Here is a 12,967-nt window from a genome sequence, read left to right on the forward strand (position 1 = left end):
TCTCAGGTTGCTGGAAGCGCAGCTCCAGGATCAGAGAAGAGAGCACGAGGAGGAGGTAGAAGCTCTGAAAAACGAGGTGGATGCAATGAAAGAAGAGCTGGAGAAACAGCAGCAGGCTTTCCTGCAGACCCTGCAGCTGTCTCCGGAGGCTCAGGTGGAGTTTGGACTTCAGCAAGAAATCACGCGTCTCACCAATGAAAATCTGGTAAGAGGCTGTATTAAAAACACAGTCTAAGGAAGAGGAGAAAACCCAGGGTGAGGGAAGTGTTAGGAAATGTTGAAGGGGAGGAGAAGGCACTGGCATCTCCTCCACCCCTCCTAAACTCTCTGCGAGGTCCTCCAGCATCTCCCACTGGTGCATTTGTGAGCATTGGTGCGTGGCCTTGAACTGCTGTTCAGAGGTCCTATGACTCTTGTGACTCCCTAGGTACTTTATTTCTTTAATTTTTATTTTTTTTTAAGCCTGCCTACTTTTGCGGCACTGCCTAGCAAATGAGATCGCTGGGAACCCCTGTACTCTGTAACTATGGACAAAGACAAAGCAGTCTTTTCCTCTTTACTTGCGTTTATTGGGATGTGGGGGGCCAAGGCCAGGCCAACTCCAAAAAGTTGGCCTTGGCTGATCATAAACTTACCCTTTCTCACCTCCTGTATCTCTGTCGTGAGGTCTGGAGCGAACACTGGTCCCTCTTAAGTTCAGGTGAGGTCTCCTTGCCTTTCTCAACAGTTCTAGTATCTAAATAGTTTAAATATGATTAACGGCCAGGAGTAAAATGCTTTGGGTGGCGTGTTGCGAGTATTGCCTGCCGTAGACTGCTAGAAAAAGCAGGTGCACAACATCCGCAGTCTTTGGATGGTAGGTAAGGGTCTCTCTGAGCGATCTGGCAATAATACAGCTCTTCTGGTACCAAGACGCTCACACCGGGCCGTAGTGGTGCACAGACCAGGCTGATGAGTGACTCCTTCAAACTCACCCCAAATCAGTTCTTCTTGGATTGTCTTGTGCTTTTTTTTTTTTTTTTTAACTTAACCCAATGCATCTTGTTTTTCAGGATCTGAAAGAAGTGCTGGAGAAGCTGGAAAAGAATGAAAAGAAGCTGAAGAAGCAGCTGAAGATTTACATGAAGAAGGTCCAAGATTTTGAAGGTGATTTGGCTGTTGGTAGATATTGGGGTGGGGGAGCAGCGCTCTGGTTTCGCTTCTTTGGCCAGCCTTGAAGTGCTGCAGGTTTTTTTCTGTCTTTCTTTCTGTTAAAGTAAGACTTTGCTCATTCTGGCACTGAATTGGCACTGAGCTTGTCGTGGGCGGGACAGTAGGGAATGGAGAGTCCAAACGAAGTTCCTTGTGTCATGCTTAGGCTGCCTTTGAGCAAGGACAGCTGAGCTGCTGTAGCTTTAGCTTGTTAACGCGGCTGAACGTGGTAAACCTGGGAGAAGGTCCATAAAGTGAGGATGGAGAGTGCGGGCTTGCTGGAGGCATTGGTCTGATGCTTGGTTCGGAGGGTATTTAAGAAACCTTTTTGTTTCCATTGCTGTCAATGCTGTGACCCAAACAGAAGTATAGTGGCTATGGATAACTGCTCTGTTCTGGCAATATCAAGAGAGATTAAAACCATTTAGGATTAAAATATATTTGTATCGTAGAATCATAGAATGGTTTGGGTTGGAAGGGATCTTAAAGTTCCACCCCCGCTGCCCTGGGCACCTCCCACCAGCCCAGGTTGCTCCAAGCCCTGTCCAACCTGGCCTTGAACCCCTCCAGGGATGGGGCAGCCACAGCTTCTCTGGGCAACCTGGGCCAGGGGCTCACCACCCTCAGAGGGAAAAATTTCTCCTTGATATCTCACTTAAATCTCCCCTCTTTCCGTTTAAAACCATTTCCCCCTCGTCCTATCAGAAAGCACCTCAGAAGTGACATCTGTGTTGTATAGAAGGAGCTTCCCGTTCTCTGGAGATGCCGTGATTCATCACATAAACTTGTTCTCATCAGCTAATTTCTGAAAACTAGGCATTAAGTGAAATTAAGCTGAATAACTGGAGGGTTTCCACGGTCCCTGTCAGTGTACTCTGCGTGCAGCAGCATGCTCTTTACTGCAGTACTTGCACGCGGCGCTCTCCTGTTTTATTAAACTTTTATGGCAGCACAACGCTCAATGGTGTGTCACGGCGGTTCTTCAGCTTTACAGCCAGCCAGAAGATGTGATGCTTAGGGGTTTTTGTTTGTTTGTTTGTTTGTTTGTTTTTTTCTTTCCATAGTCTAGCTAATTTTTTTTTTTCTCCTCTGTGAAAATGACACACTAAAAAGCTTCCCGTAGGTTACTGCCTTCTAGCCTGTGGTTCCTTGGAAAATCAAAAATGAGTCGATCGTTTCTTCCTTAGGTCTAACTTTTGCGCTCTTTCTTTCATTCAGAGTCAGAACTACTGCTGACCAGTGATTCAAGACCTGGTTCTTTTATATTTTTATAAGTCTGTCGAAACTGATGACATTGGTTGCCTAGAGAGGTGGTGGAGGCCCCATCCCTGGAGACGTTCAAGGCCAGGCTTGATGAGGCTCTGAGCAACCTGATCTAGTGGAAGATGTCCCTGCGTATTGCAGGGGGGTTGGACTAGATGGCCTTTAGAGGTCCCTTCCCACCCAACACGTTTTGTGATTATTGGAAATTTAATATATAACACTTTGACCCGGTGTCGGCTCTAAGGCCAGTGTAGGACAGGAATAGCTCTCGATCAACAGGTACCACCTTTCATGCCCTTTTCTCATCACAGCATCCCAAGCCACGGTACCGGCGGAGAGGAGACAGCACGAGCGTAACATGCAAGTTGCCGTCCAGAGGAAGGAGAAAGATTTTCAGGGCATGTTGGAATATTATAAAGAAGACGAGCCACTCCTCATCCGAAACCTCATTACAGGTGAGGAACTTGCTCTGCTCCTGTGCCTGCCTCCTCCTTTTTTTGCCTGGGAGGGTTTGCAAACGGGAGATCTCAAGATAAACAAATAGATCTTCTCAAAGTAATCCCTCCTGGAGCTGCACGTTTTATGGTGATGGCAGTTCTGGTAGGTAAAGCAGCGCAGGTAGACCAGCATGGAGATAATCCTTAGGGATAGCATAAAATAGAAAATTGCAAGAAGCAGGCTGAAGTTTTTAGAGCAGGCAGTAACTTGCTGAGCTTCCATGCGATGTCGTAATAGATGGGGAGGGGACAGCAAAAGATACACCCTGGGGATTTTGCGCAGCAATGGACCAAAGGTAGTTGGGTTTATGAGACATTCAATGGTAACTGCAACGGATAATGAACTCGTGAGCTCTCTTACGCTGGACAATCTGATCGGAATTGCTGCCAGCATCCTCTTACTCAACACTTCTAGACAAGTCATGCTTCCCTGGCTAAGTGTTAGTATTTACCATCACCCTCTAACCCCAGCAGAGTCTAGTGAGGATCTAAAAAGTGCTCAAAGAGCAGTGCTGGCCTGTTGCTGTGGTCTTTGAAGTTCCCCTGTTCAGACAGGCTCTTCCTTTAGAGGCTGCAAATTCCCACGGCTGCCGTTGGGATTCAGTGTCTTGAGGGAAAGAGTGATTTACTGCATCATGAATTCAGAGGCGGGGGGGGATGGTTTATGACCTGTGGGAGGTATTTCTGAAAACTTCAGGGAGCTTTTCTAAGGTTATTTGTGTGCTGCTTGTGTAGGCTTTTTTGTGGTAAAGATGATTTAGTGCTACCTGTGCACATCTGCGCATCCCTAAAGCGTAACGTCAGAGTGTCCCAACTTCACGGCAGACTGTGCTACCCGCCCAAACCCTGGCGCTGCGGCTTTTCTGCTTTGGCCGGCTCCAGCAGGTCCATCTGTCCTCTAGTTGGACCTCTGGTTCTGTGTCCATGCTGCAGAGAGGGATGTGAGTTGCAGAGATGAAACCTCAGCTTCCCCAGGGAGGGAAGGGGAGGGGGGTTTGCCTGGGTACACCTCCAGCTCTGCCGTTCCCTGCTTCGCCTGTTGGTGAATTTTAAGAGGACGCTTTTTTAAAAAAAACAAAACCAAAACCAAAACCTGCAAACCCAAACTTTCTAGATCTCAAGCCTCAGACAGTGTCTGCTACTGTTCCCTGCCTTCCTGCCTACATCCTCTACATGTGCATCCGACATGCGGATTACATCAACGATGACCAGAAAGTGCACTCCTTGCTCACCTCCACCATCAACGGCATTAAGAAAGTGCTGAAGGTCAGTGGCCGTTTTTCCCTCGTCTTGGGGTTGAGATGGTATAAGATGGTTATAACCGTGTCAGAGCGTGTGATATTCAGCTCTCAGAGTCATTTTCACTCTCGTGGCTTCCCTTTGTAGAAGGACAAGGAGGATTACGATCTTGGCGATAAAATTGTTTGCCTTTACAGATTAAAAATAATGTTTGCAGGGAACAAATGGCTAATAATCTGCAGAGAGAGGGCTTCCTGATCTCAACGGGGAAACTCGAAATCACTTTGTTTTGCTGTGCCAGCATCCCCCACCGAAGGGAGGGGGGATGTCTCACATGTTTTCATTCTGCTCTTCCAGAAACACAACGATGATTTCCAGATGACATCGTTTTGGCTGGCGAATACGTGTCGCCTCCTGCACTGTTTAAAGCAGTACAGCGGAGATGCGGTAAGAAACTCATCGCCTATATTGAGTATTTCCAGCATTCCTTCAGGAAGGGTTTTCAGGTCTCCTGCATCTGGTGGCTTCCCTCCGACTACGACATGGGGTCACCTCTGGCTTTCCTCCTTTGTTAGTTTGGTTATGACATGAGGCAGCTCCTAGAATCATTGAATGGTTTGGGTTGGAGGGGACCTTTAAAGACCGTCTAGTCCAACCCCCCTGCCATGAGCAGGGACATCTTCCACTAGATCAGGTTGCTCAGAGCCCCGGCCAACCTGGCCTTGAATGTCTCCAGGGATGGGGCCTCCACCACCTCTCTGGGCAACCTGGGCCAGGGGCTCAGCACCCTCAGCGTAAAAAATGTCTTCCTTATCTCTAGTCTGAACTAGACCAGAGGTTCATGGGGCGTTGCACCGAGACAAGACATTTGAGAATGGAAACTGGGACCCTTACAACACGTGACAGAATAGTTTGAATTTCACAGCCAACCGTGCACCTTGATTTGTTTGAACAGGTGATTTCCTTCTGGTAGGCTGTTTCGAAGGCTGTTCCCGTGATTTCGGTAGATCCCACAGCTTTTCATTAACCAGGATTTTTAGACCTGGTTTAAACCTGTTCCAAATCTTGCAATTTTATTCTGAATGTTTCTGCTGATTTTCGTTTCTCATTCAGGCTTGATTTGTGTGAGATATATTGAGCAATCGAGCTTTAAGAATAAAGACAAAAATTTTCGTGGAACCAAATTAACTCCTCAGGTCACTCGGAAGATGTGGTGTGTAAAACCTCACTGCTGGACTTCCGACATTTAAATAAAAAAGAAAAATAATTTCGAGAATACTTACTAATAGTCATGCTCTTGTTTGCCCTCTTCTGCCTGGATAACAACATTACAATTAAAGAAAATCCTCCCTGGAAAACCATCGTGACTAAAAAAAAAAAACAACAAAAAAACCAAAAAACAACCCAAACTTAAATTTCATGTTCTTTGCCATGATTTACTGGGTTTGATGAACCTGTTTTGAAATATTCAGCCATTTTCAAGTTCAGTTGATAATTTGGTGAAAAAAACCCCAAAACAAAAAAACAGAGCGGGGGGGGAATCATTCAGAGCAGCTGCCAAAATGTTGTTATCTTCAGTTTGAAATGCAACCTATTTTTAAGAAAATGGGTTTCAAAGAAAATCCCAGACTAAATGCAATCTCGGCGCTTTTTCATGAGTCAGGAAAAAGGAGAAATTAAGTCCGCGCAAACTGTTTGCGTTGTGGTTTTTGCATTTTGCTAGTCAGCAACCAACCAAAAAAGCGTCATAGTTCTCATTTGGACACCAAATTGATAAGGCCATGTGAGCGGGCAATTAGAGCGTCTATGTTAATTACAAAACGAAGTTAGATCGCGTTTGCTTCTGCCAGCAAACTCCCGGGCTACTGCATCCATTTGCAGGATCAGAGATCAGCTGCTGCTTCAGCAAAAGGCGGGGAATAAATTCAGTTCCGTGGGGAGATTTCGGAACTTCAGAGCAAGTATTTCGTTTCCCATAAATAATGGCAACTCACGGGGATAAACAAATAGCTAAAAAAAAGTTTCTCAGGGGCTGAAATGTCACTTTCTAGTTCATATGTATATGTGGTAATTAGTACAGATGTTGCTCCTCGCTAAAGCTAAAAGGAGAAACATCGCTTAATGATGCTTTTCTTCAAAAAGCAGCCCTCTGGTAATAATTTATGAGCAAATGGCTGAGGAACTCAAAGGTGATTTATGAGTCTTGATCTTTTTCCATAATAGAGGCTAAAAATACGCTGTGGTAACATCTGGCTATATTGTACTCTCAGTTTTTTTTTTTTTTTAATACGGCTATTTTACCAGACTATAAATAGGTGGAATAATGAAAGCGGGTCGTTTTAATCTCCTCCTGCGCAGGGTTTCATGACACAAAACACGCCGAAGCAGAACGAGCACTGTCTGAAGAACTTTGACCTGACCGAGTACCGCCAGGTGCTGAGCCACCTCTCCATCCAGATCTACCAGCAGCTCATCAAGATAGCAGAGGGCATACTCCAACCCATGATCGGTAAGTTCACAGCACGTTAGCTTTTAGGAGGCTGTTTTTATTTTGCTGTAATTAGCTACTCTCGAGTGGTTTTTAGACCTTTGTACAGTGCTAAGTGTGACTTAGAATCGTAGAATCATAGAACTGTTTAGGTTGGAAGGGACCTTTCAGATCATCGAGTCCAACCATCAACCTGACACTGACAAAACCACCACTAACCCATGTCCCTCAGCACCACGTCTGCCCGGCTTTTAAATACCTCCAGGGATGGTGACTCCACCACTGCCCTGGGCAGCCTGTTCCAATGCTTGACAACCCTTTCGGTGAAGACGTTTCTCCTAATATCCATCCTAAACCTCCCCTGGCGCAAATTGAGGCCTTTTCCTCTTGTCCCATGGCCTGTTCCTTGGGAGAAGAGACCGACCCCCCCCGGCTACCCCCTCCTTTCAGGGAGCTGCAGCGAGCGAGAAGGTCTCCCCTCGGCCTCCTTTTCTCCAGGCTGAACACCCCCAGCTCCCTCAGCCGCTCCTCACCAGACTTGTGCTCCAGACCCCTCACCAGCTCCGTTGCCCTTCTCTGGACATGCTCCAGCCCCTCAAGGTCTTTCCTGTGGTGAGGGGCCCAAAACTGGACACAGCCCTCGAGGTGGGGCCTCCCCAGTGCCCAGTGCAGGGGGGGACGGTCACTGCCCCAGCCCTGCTGGCCACACTGTTCCTGACACAGGCCAGGATGCTGGTGGCCTCCTTGGCCACCTGGGCACACTGCTGGCTCATTCTCAGCTGCTGTCGACCAACACCCCCAGGTCCTTTTCTGCCAGGGACTTCTCCCCAAAGGAAAAGCCTGCAGTTGGTAGGGGGTCATATGTTACCAAAAACCTCTTGGTTTGGAGCCAGGTCCTTGTGTTAGCAGTGTCCTGGAGTGAGAGAGGCAGGCCTGGATGAGTTTTTATTTCCCCCCGTGATAGAAACTAATGGGGGTGAGGGTTTTTTTGCCCCCATGATAGAAAATATCTCCTTGCTTTTTGTCGGGGAGGTAGTGACAGAGGTGAGATGGTGCCGGTGGGTCCGTAGGAACAGCATTCCCCTCCAGGCCATGTTCATGGTTAAGCTTTTTATGGCTGAAAATGCGCATTATGAGGGAGGAGAGAATCGGGAAGAGGAAAAATAGACTGATAAAGACCTTGTTTTGCAAGGGTGAGTCAGTATGAGAAGAGTTACCTCCTCAGCTAAATCTGTCCTCCTTGCTAAGCTAATTGAGGGTCTCAGAGCTTAATTTTCCTCTGAGTTTTATATTTTCTAACTGCTGGTATTTTCCTTGAGCTCCCAGCCTGGACTCCTCTATCTCTGGAATTCTTTGCCTTTGCCTTCCAAATGTCATTGTACAAATTCTGGCTGTATCCAACGGCATCACCTCCCACCGCCACTGCATGTACCTCCTGCTCCTTGCGGAAGGTTGTCTTATTCCTCTATCAGTTAGTCAGGCTGTAAGAATTTTATTACTTTTAATCTAGCTTCGTTTCTCCCAATCCTTTGAGCCAATTAATCACTTTAACTGCAGAATTTATGGCTCTGTGGTGGGTACAGAGGGAGAATGGATTACAGCTCAAAGGAGAGGTGTTCCCAGTTTCTGCAGCATGCCCAGTGATTTCTGTGTAGTCGCACCGAGTGGGGAAAAAAGTGGGATCTTACAGATATTCCGTATGCATCAACTATGTCATATTATCACAATAAACTAGCAATTCATGGATCTGTCTTCCTTTTCAGACCTCCCAGCATCCATCACGTTGCATCACTTTGACACTGCTGCAATTTGTGACTGCCCATGAAGGGGGATTTCTTACCTCCTTTGACTAACAGGTGGATGCAGACTTTTTTAGGTCACTTTTCCCCCTTTTTCAGTGTCTGCGGTGTTGGAAAATGAGAGTATCCAAGGGCTTTCTGGTGTCAAACCAATGGGCTACAGGAATCGCTCCTCCAGTATGGCAGATGGTGACAGCTCCTACAGCTTAGATGCAATCATTCGCCAGCTGAACATGTTCCACAGCGTCATGTGTGACCAGGGTCTGGACCCAGAGATCGTGCAGCAGGTCTTCAAGCAGCTCTTCTACATGATCAACGCAGTGGCTCTGAACAACCTCCTGCTGAGGAAGGATGTCTGCTCATGGAGCACAGGCATGCAGCTGAGGTGGGACATGGGCTTGGGGCAGGGATGTACCTGTCACAGAATCACAGAATGGCTTGGGTTGGAAGCAACCTTGAAGATCATCTTGTCCAACCCCCCTGCCCTGGGCAGGGACACCTCCCACCAGCCCAGGTTGCTCCAAGCCCCGTCCAACCTGGCCTTGAACCCCTCCAGGGATGGGGCAGCCACAGCTTCTCTGGGCAACCTGGGCCAGGGGCTCACCACCCTCTTCTTGAAATCTAACCTAAATCTCCCCTCTTCCAGTTTAAACCCGTTCCCCCTCATCCTGTGGCTCCCCTCCCTGATCCAGAGTCCCTCCCCAGCTTTCCTGGAGCCCCTTGAGGGACTGGAAGGGGCTGGAAGGTCTCCACGGAGCCTTCTCTTCTCCAGGCTGAACCCCCGCAACTCTCTCAGCCTGTTCTCACAGCAGAGGGGCTCCAGCCCTCTGATGGGTTGGCCATTGGGATGAAGAAGTCTCTGTGGTTCCCTCGTGCTGCCGTGGCTGCTGGTTTTATCATAACAAGTGTTGTAGTGTCAAAGGCTCCGATTCTGCAGGTGGATCTCTTAAGACAAACCCCTGTTGCTGTGTGAAATGCCTCTGGCCTCTCGTGAGCTGCAGGCAAGCGGCAGCTCAGCAGCTGCTGGGCCGGGATCGGGGGCCCACGTGCCCCGTCGCTGTCTTAGCACAGTGTTGGAATACGGATTGAAATTTGAAAGGACAGCTAGTGCGAACCTGCCAGAAAAAGGATCGTGAATATTTATCAGCCCTGGCATAAATCTATCAACTTTCTTCTTGGTGTAAATGATTTAAAACCTTCCTTTTACAACGCTCTCCCTTTCCCACGGTCTGTCCTTTGCCCGGGAGTGGGCACAGGCAAAGGCATTTCTTTTGTAGATATTTTCAAAGGTAGTTGGGTATCTTGCAGGATTGTGTTAGCATTTAAAAGCTTAATGGTAATTGTCTTTTGGAACTTGAATGTATCTGAATGCTGGAGAAAAGCACATCCCTTGTGGTGCTCAGGTGTTACACGGCTCATCTTTTTCTAAGGTACGTCAAGTTTAAACTTTGCTTTGAGTTGTTGAGCGTTAAGCTTTGGTCTGGTTGTCTCTTGCCACGTGTATCACAAAGACGCATCACGAAAAGCCACATAGACCAGCACCTTGAATCTCGCAGGGGGTTTTTGAGATGCTACGTCTTATCTCTTGGCTCACGTCTTCTCTCGGCTGCTTACCCAGGTTTAACATAAGCCAGCTGGAGGAATGGCTGCGTGGGAAGAATCTGCAGCAAAGCGGAGCAGCGCAAATGTTGGAGCCCTTGATTCAGGCGGCGCAGCTGCTGCAGCTGAAAAAGAAAACCTCGGAAGATGCCGAGGCCATCTGTTCCTTGTGCACGTCGCTCACGACGCAGCAGGTAGGGAGCAGAGCAGAGATATTTACACCACAGGGAACGGATAATTAATGGAGTGGGAAAGGGGGGGTCTCCTGGTGCCAGCTCTTCACCGCCCAGACTCGGCGTGCCAGTCCCACGGTGGGCACGACTTGGCCTTTTCTGGTGTGATGTTTGGTGGTGGTTTGGTGGTGACCCCTGTCAGAGGTGGTCACCGCGGTGGCTCCTGTCTTACGGTGCTGCTGCTGGCGCTGGAGCTCCAGAAGAAACGTTCAAAGACAAAACTCAGCCCTGAGGAGTTCATGCTATAACTCAGAACTTGGGATTTTAAACCCACCTCTTGTTTTTTGCCAGGGTTTAACCTGGCTAAGTCTGCAGGATGCCCAACAAGGACTTGTCATTGGGGCAGGAGGTTGAGAACTGCCCATCTAGGCTGGATGGATCCGACCTTAAACTTTCAGACTCCATTCCAGGAGGACTGGAGTTTATGTTCTTTGTTTGATTGCCTGGCCTGAGTTTGATAATGTCATAGGAAAGAAGCAGCGAGAGGCGTGAGCTGATCTCCGGTGATTCTCGAGGATCCTTTCTCCTCTGTCTCCATCTCTCCATCTGGAACGTGTGTTCTTGAAGGGTGGTAGGGGAGGAGCAGGAGTGAGGTAGCATGAGAAGGGGTGTAGAGGTGACATCAGGAGTACTGGGATGTGGTCACCCATGTCACCATGTGCCAACTGAGTGGTGTCCCCGTATAAATCTGTCCAATTCTATTCCCAAATTACGAACATTGCCGTAAGAAGTGACTCTGACAGGTCTTACAGCAGACAAAGGAACACCAGGATGATACTTGGGCTACCTCTGCTTCCCAGTAGCGTCATGGGAGACTTGTTACGGCCACGTCAAAAAAACTGTTAGTGCTGCTTTGTATTCTGGAAAAGTTTGGCTTCTCGTGACTGTAATCCTATTTCATTTTCAACAGATTGTAAAGATCCTCAATCTCTACACTCCCGTGAATGAGTTTGAAGAGCGTGTGACAGTAGCTTTCATACGAGACATACAGGTAAACGAAAGGGCTGGAAAGCGGAGGAGATAGTTAATGATTTAATCCAGCTGTCGTTAGTACTAACTCGAGCATTTCGTGATAGGCGTGTCCTGAATGTAGTGCTCTGCATGTTCACACGCTTACTTGTAACATACCGATGCTTCGCGTCGAAAACGTAGCCAGGTTCTTCTGAAGCAGTGGTTCCTGTAGTCTGTGTGGCTGTTCCCGTAAATATTTGCTCCGAGGAAGGCTGCTGCGGTAGAGAACAAAACAGTTCTCGCTGTTTCTTTGCAATATCTCTAAAACTGTTGACATTCCCGAGCCTTTGATTGATGTTAAACGTCGCACATGCAAAGAAAAGGCAACAATTGATACTAAATTTGATTTCTTCTGCACCTCACAGACGCACTTGCAAGAGAGGAACGACCCTCCGCAGCTGCTGTTAGACTTCAAGCACATGTTCCCGGTTTTGTTCCCGTTCAACCCATCCTCCATAACCATGGACTCTATTCATCTCCCAGCTTCTCTCCACTTGGAATTTCTCAATAAAGTCTGAAGAAAGCGTAATTAAGCCCACCTCTCCTACCCAGAGACCTCCAGCGAAGAAAGAAAAATGACGAAAAGAATTTAAGGAGCTCTTTAAATATGGACCAAACAGGTTTATGGAAGAACAGATACACAGTAATAAATGGATGCTAAACTGTACAGTAAAAAAGAGACTGATCTGTATGTGATTATTATTATTATTTTTTTTTTCGGTAATTTGCAGCTCCGAATAAGGATACTTGAAACGTAGATTTATTTTTTACTGCTTGATTTTATGTTGACCTAGTTCAAAGCCCACAATCATCTCCAAAAGCTGCTGACAAAAAAAGAATGGTGAGTGGGAGACAACTTCCTTTGACCTTCTTAGGTGTCTATGAAGAAATGACAGTGGAATCAAACCCAAAGTCTGAGACACTTATGCTTGCCTTGAAGGACACGTGATTTGTCTCGTAGCTGGGTGGTTTTGTATGTATTAATAACGGGACATACAGTTCCGCCTCTTGTTCTTGCCGGTGACCGTATCACGATAGTGAGACGAGAAAGGAGATTGCAGAAGGTGCAAGTAGGTATTTATCGCGCCGGTTAAGGTAATGGGCTTGGATGCTGCTGGTTTCCACCCACGTGGAATTTGTCACAAATTCTATGTTTGAGAAATGCTGTTCTTGCTCCTTACTACATCCAGTGCATCTGCTTCATGGGAATTCAAATAAATTGGCAGTTTGGGCTTTTCTTCCATTACCAAATTTACATTAGTGACTTGCAAAGGTTTTGTCGGAGTGAAATAATCTCCAGACAAGGGACTGCCTTGGGCCTCCCGCTTCCAGTACGGACGAGCATCATCCTGATCCCTCCTGTTGGCTTGCCCTGTGCTTTTAAAAGGCAAAAAAACCTGTCATGCAGTGGCTGTCGAGGTTTTCGGGCCTCTCAACGTGAGCTGTATCAGCATCTCAGACGTAGACAAGATGTGCCAAGGCAGCCCAGTTCAATCATCGCATCCCCAGTCCTTAAGTTCAGCCACAGCAATCCATCGAAAAATTCTATTTGGTTCAATAGCCGTCCGGAATTTTACTGGTCGTGCAAATACAGGGCTCAGATAAATGAAGAATACCTTAAAAAAAAAAAAAAAAAAAGTTTTAAAA

The 12,967-nt window shown here is 47.3% G+C and overlaps 1 protein-coding gene across 3 annotated transcripts in view; it reads left to right on the forward strand.

Annotated features, from left to right (window-relative positions):
- LOC128902110 (unconventional myosin-Vb-like) overlaps positions 1–12,151 on the forward strand; it is a 154,371-nt gene extending 142,220 nt beyond the window's left edge. For all 3 annotated transcript variants that reach the window (XM_054184497.1, XM_054184498.1, XM_054184499.1), the window contains 10 exons: positions 7–205; positions 1,053–1,146; positions 2,766–2,909; positions 4,066–4,217; positions 4,548–4,637; positions 6,549–6,699; positions 8,577–8,862; positions 10,096–10,270; positions 11,220–11,300; positions 11,686–12,151. In XM_054184497.1, the coding sequence (XP_054040472.1) occupies positions 7–205; positions 1,053–1,146; positions 2,766–2,909; positions 4,066–4,217; positions 4,548–4,637; positions 6,549–6,699; positions 8,577–8,862; positions 10,096–10,270; positions 11,220–11,300; positions 11,686–11,838 (1,525 nt within the window). In that variant the 3' untranslated portion in view covers positions 11,839–12,151. The remainder of the gene's footprint in view (positions 1–6; positions 206–1,052; positions 1,147–2,765; positions 2,910–4,065; positions 4,218–4,547; positions 4,638–6,548; positions 6,700–8,576; positions 8,863–10,095; positions 10,271–11,219; positions 11,301–11,685) is intronic.
- Positions 12,152–12,967: the final 816 nt, after the last annotated feature.

This window comes from Rissa tridactyla, chromosome W (genome assembly GCF_028500815.1).
Source record: "Rissa tridactyla isolate bRisTri1 chromosome W, bRisTri1.patW.cur.20221130, whole genome shotgun sequence".
Taxonomy (NCBI): domain Eukaryota; kingdom Metazoa; phylum Chordata; class Aves; order Charadriiformes; family Laridae; genus Rissa; species Rissa tridactyla.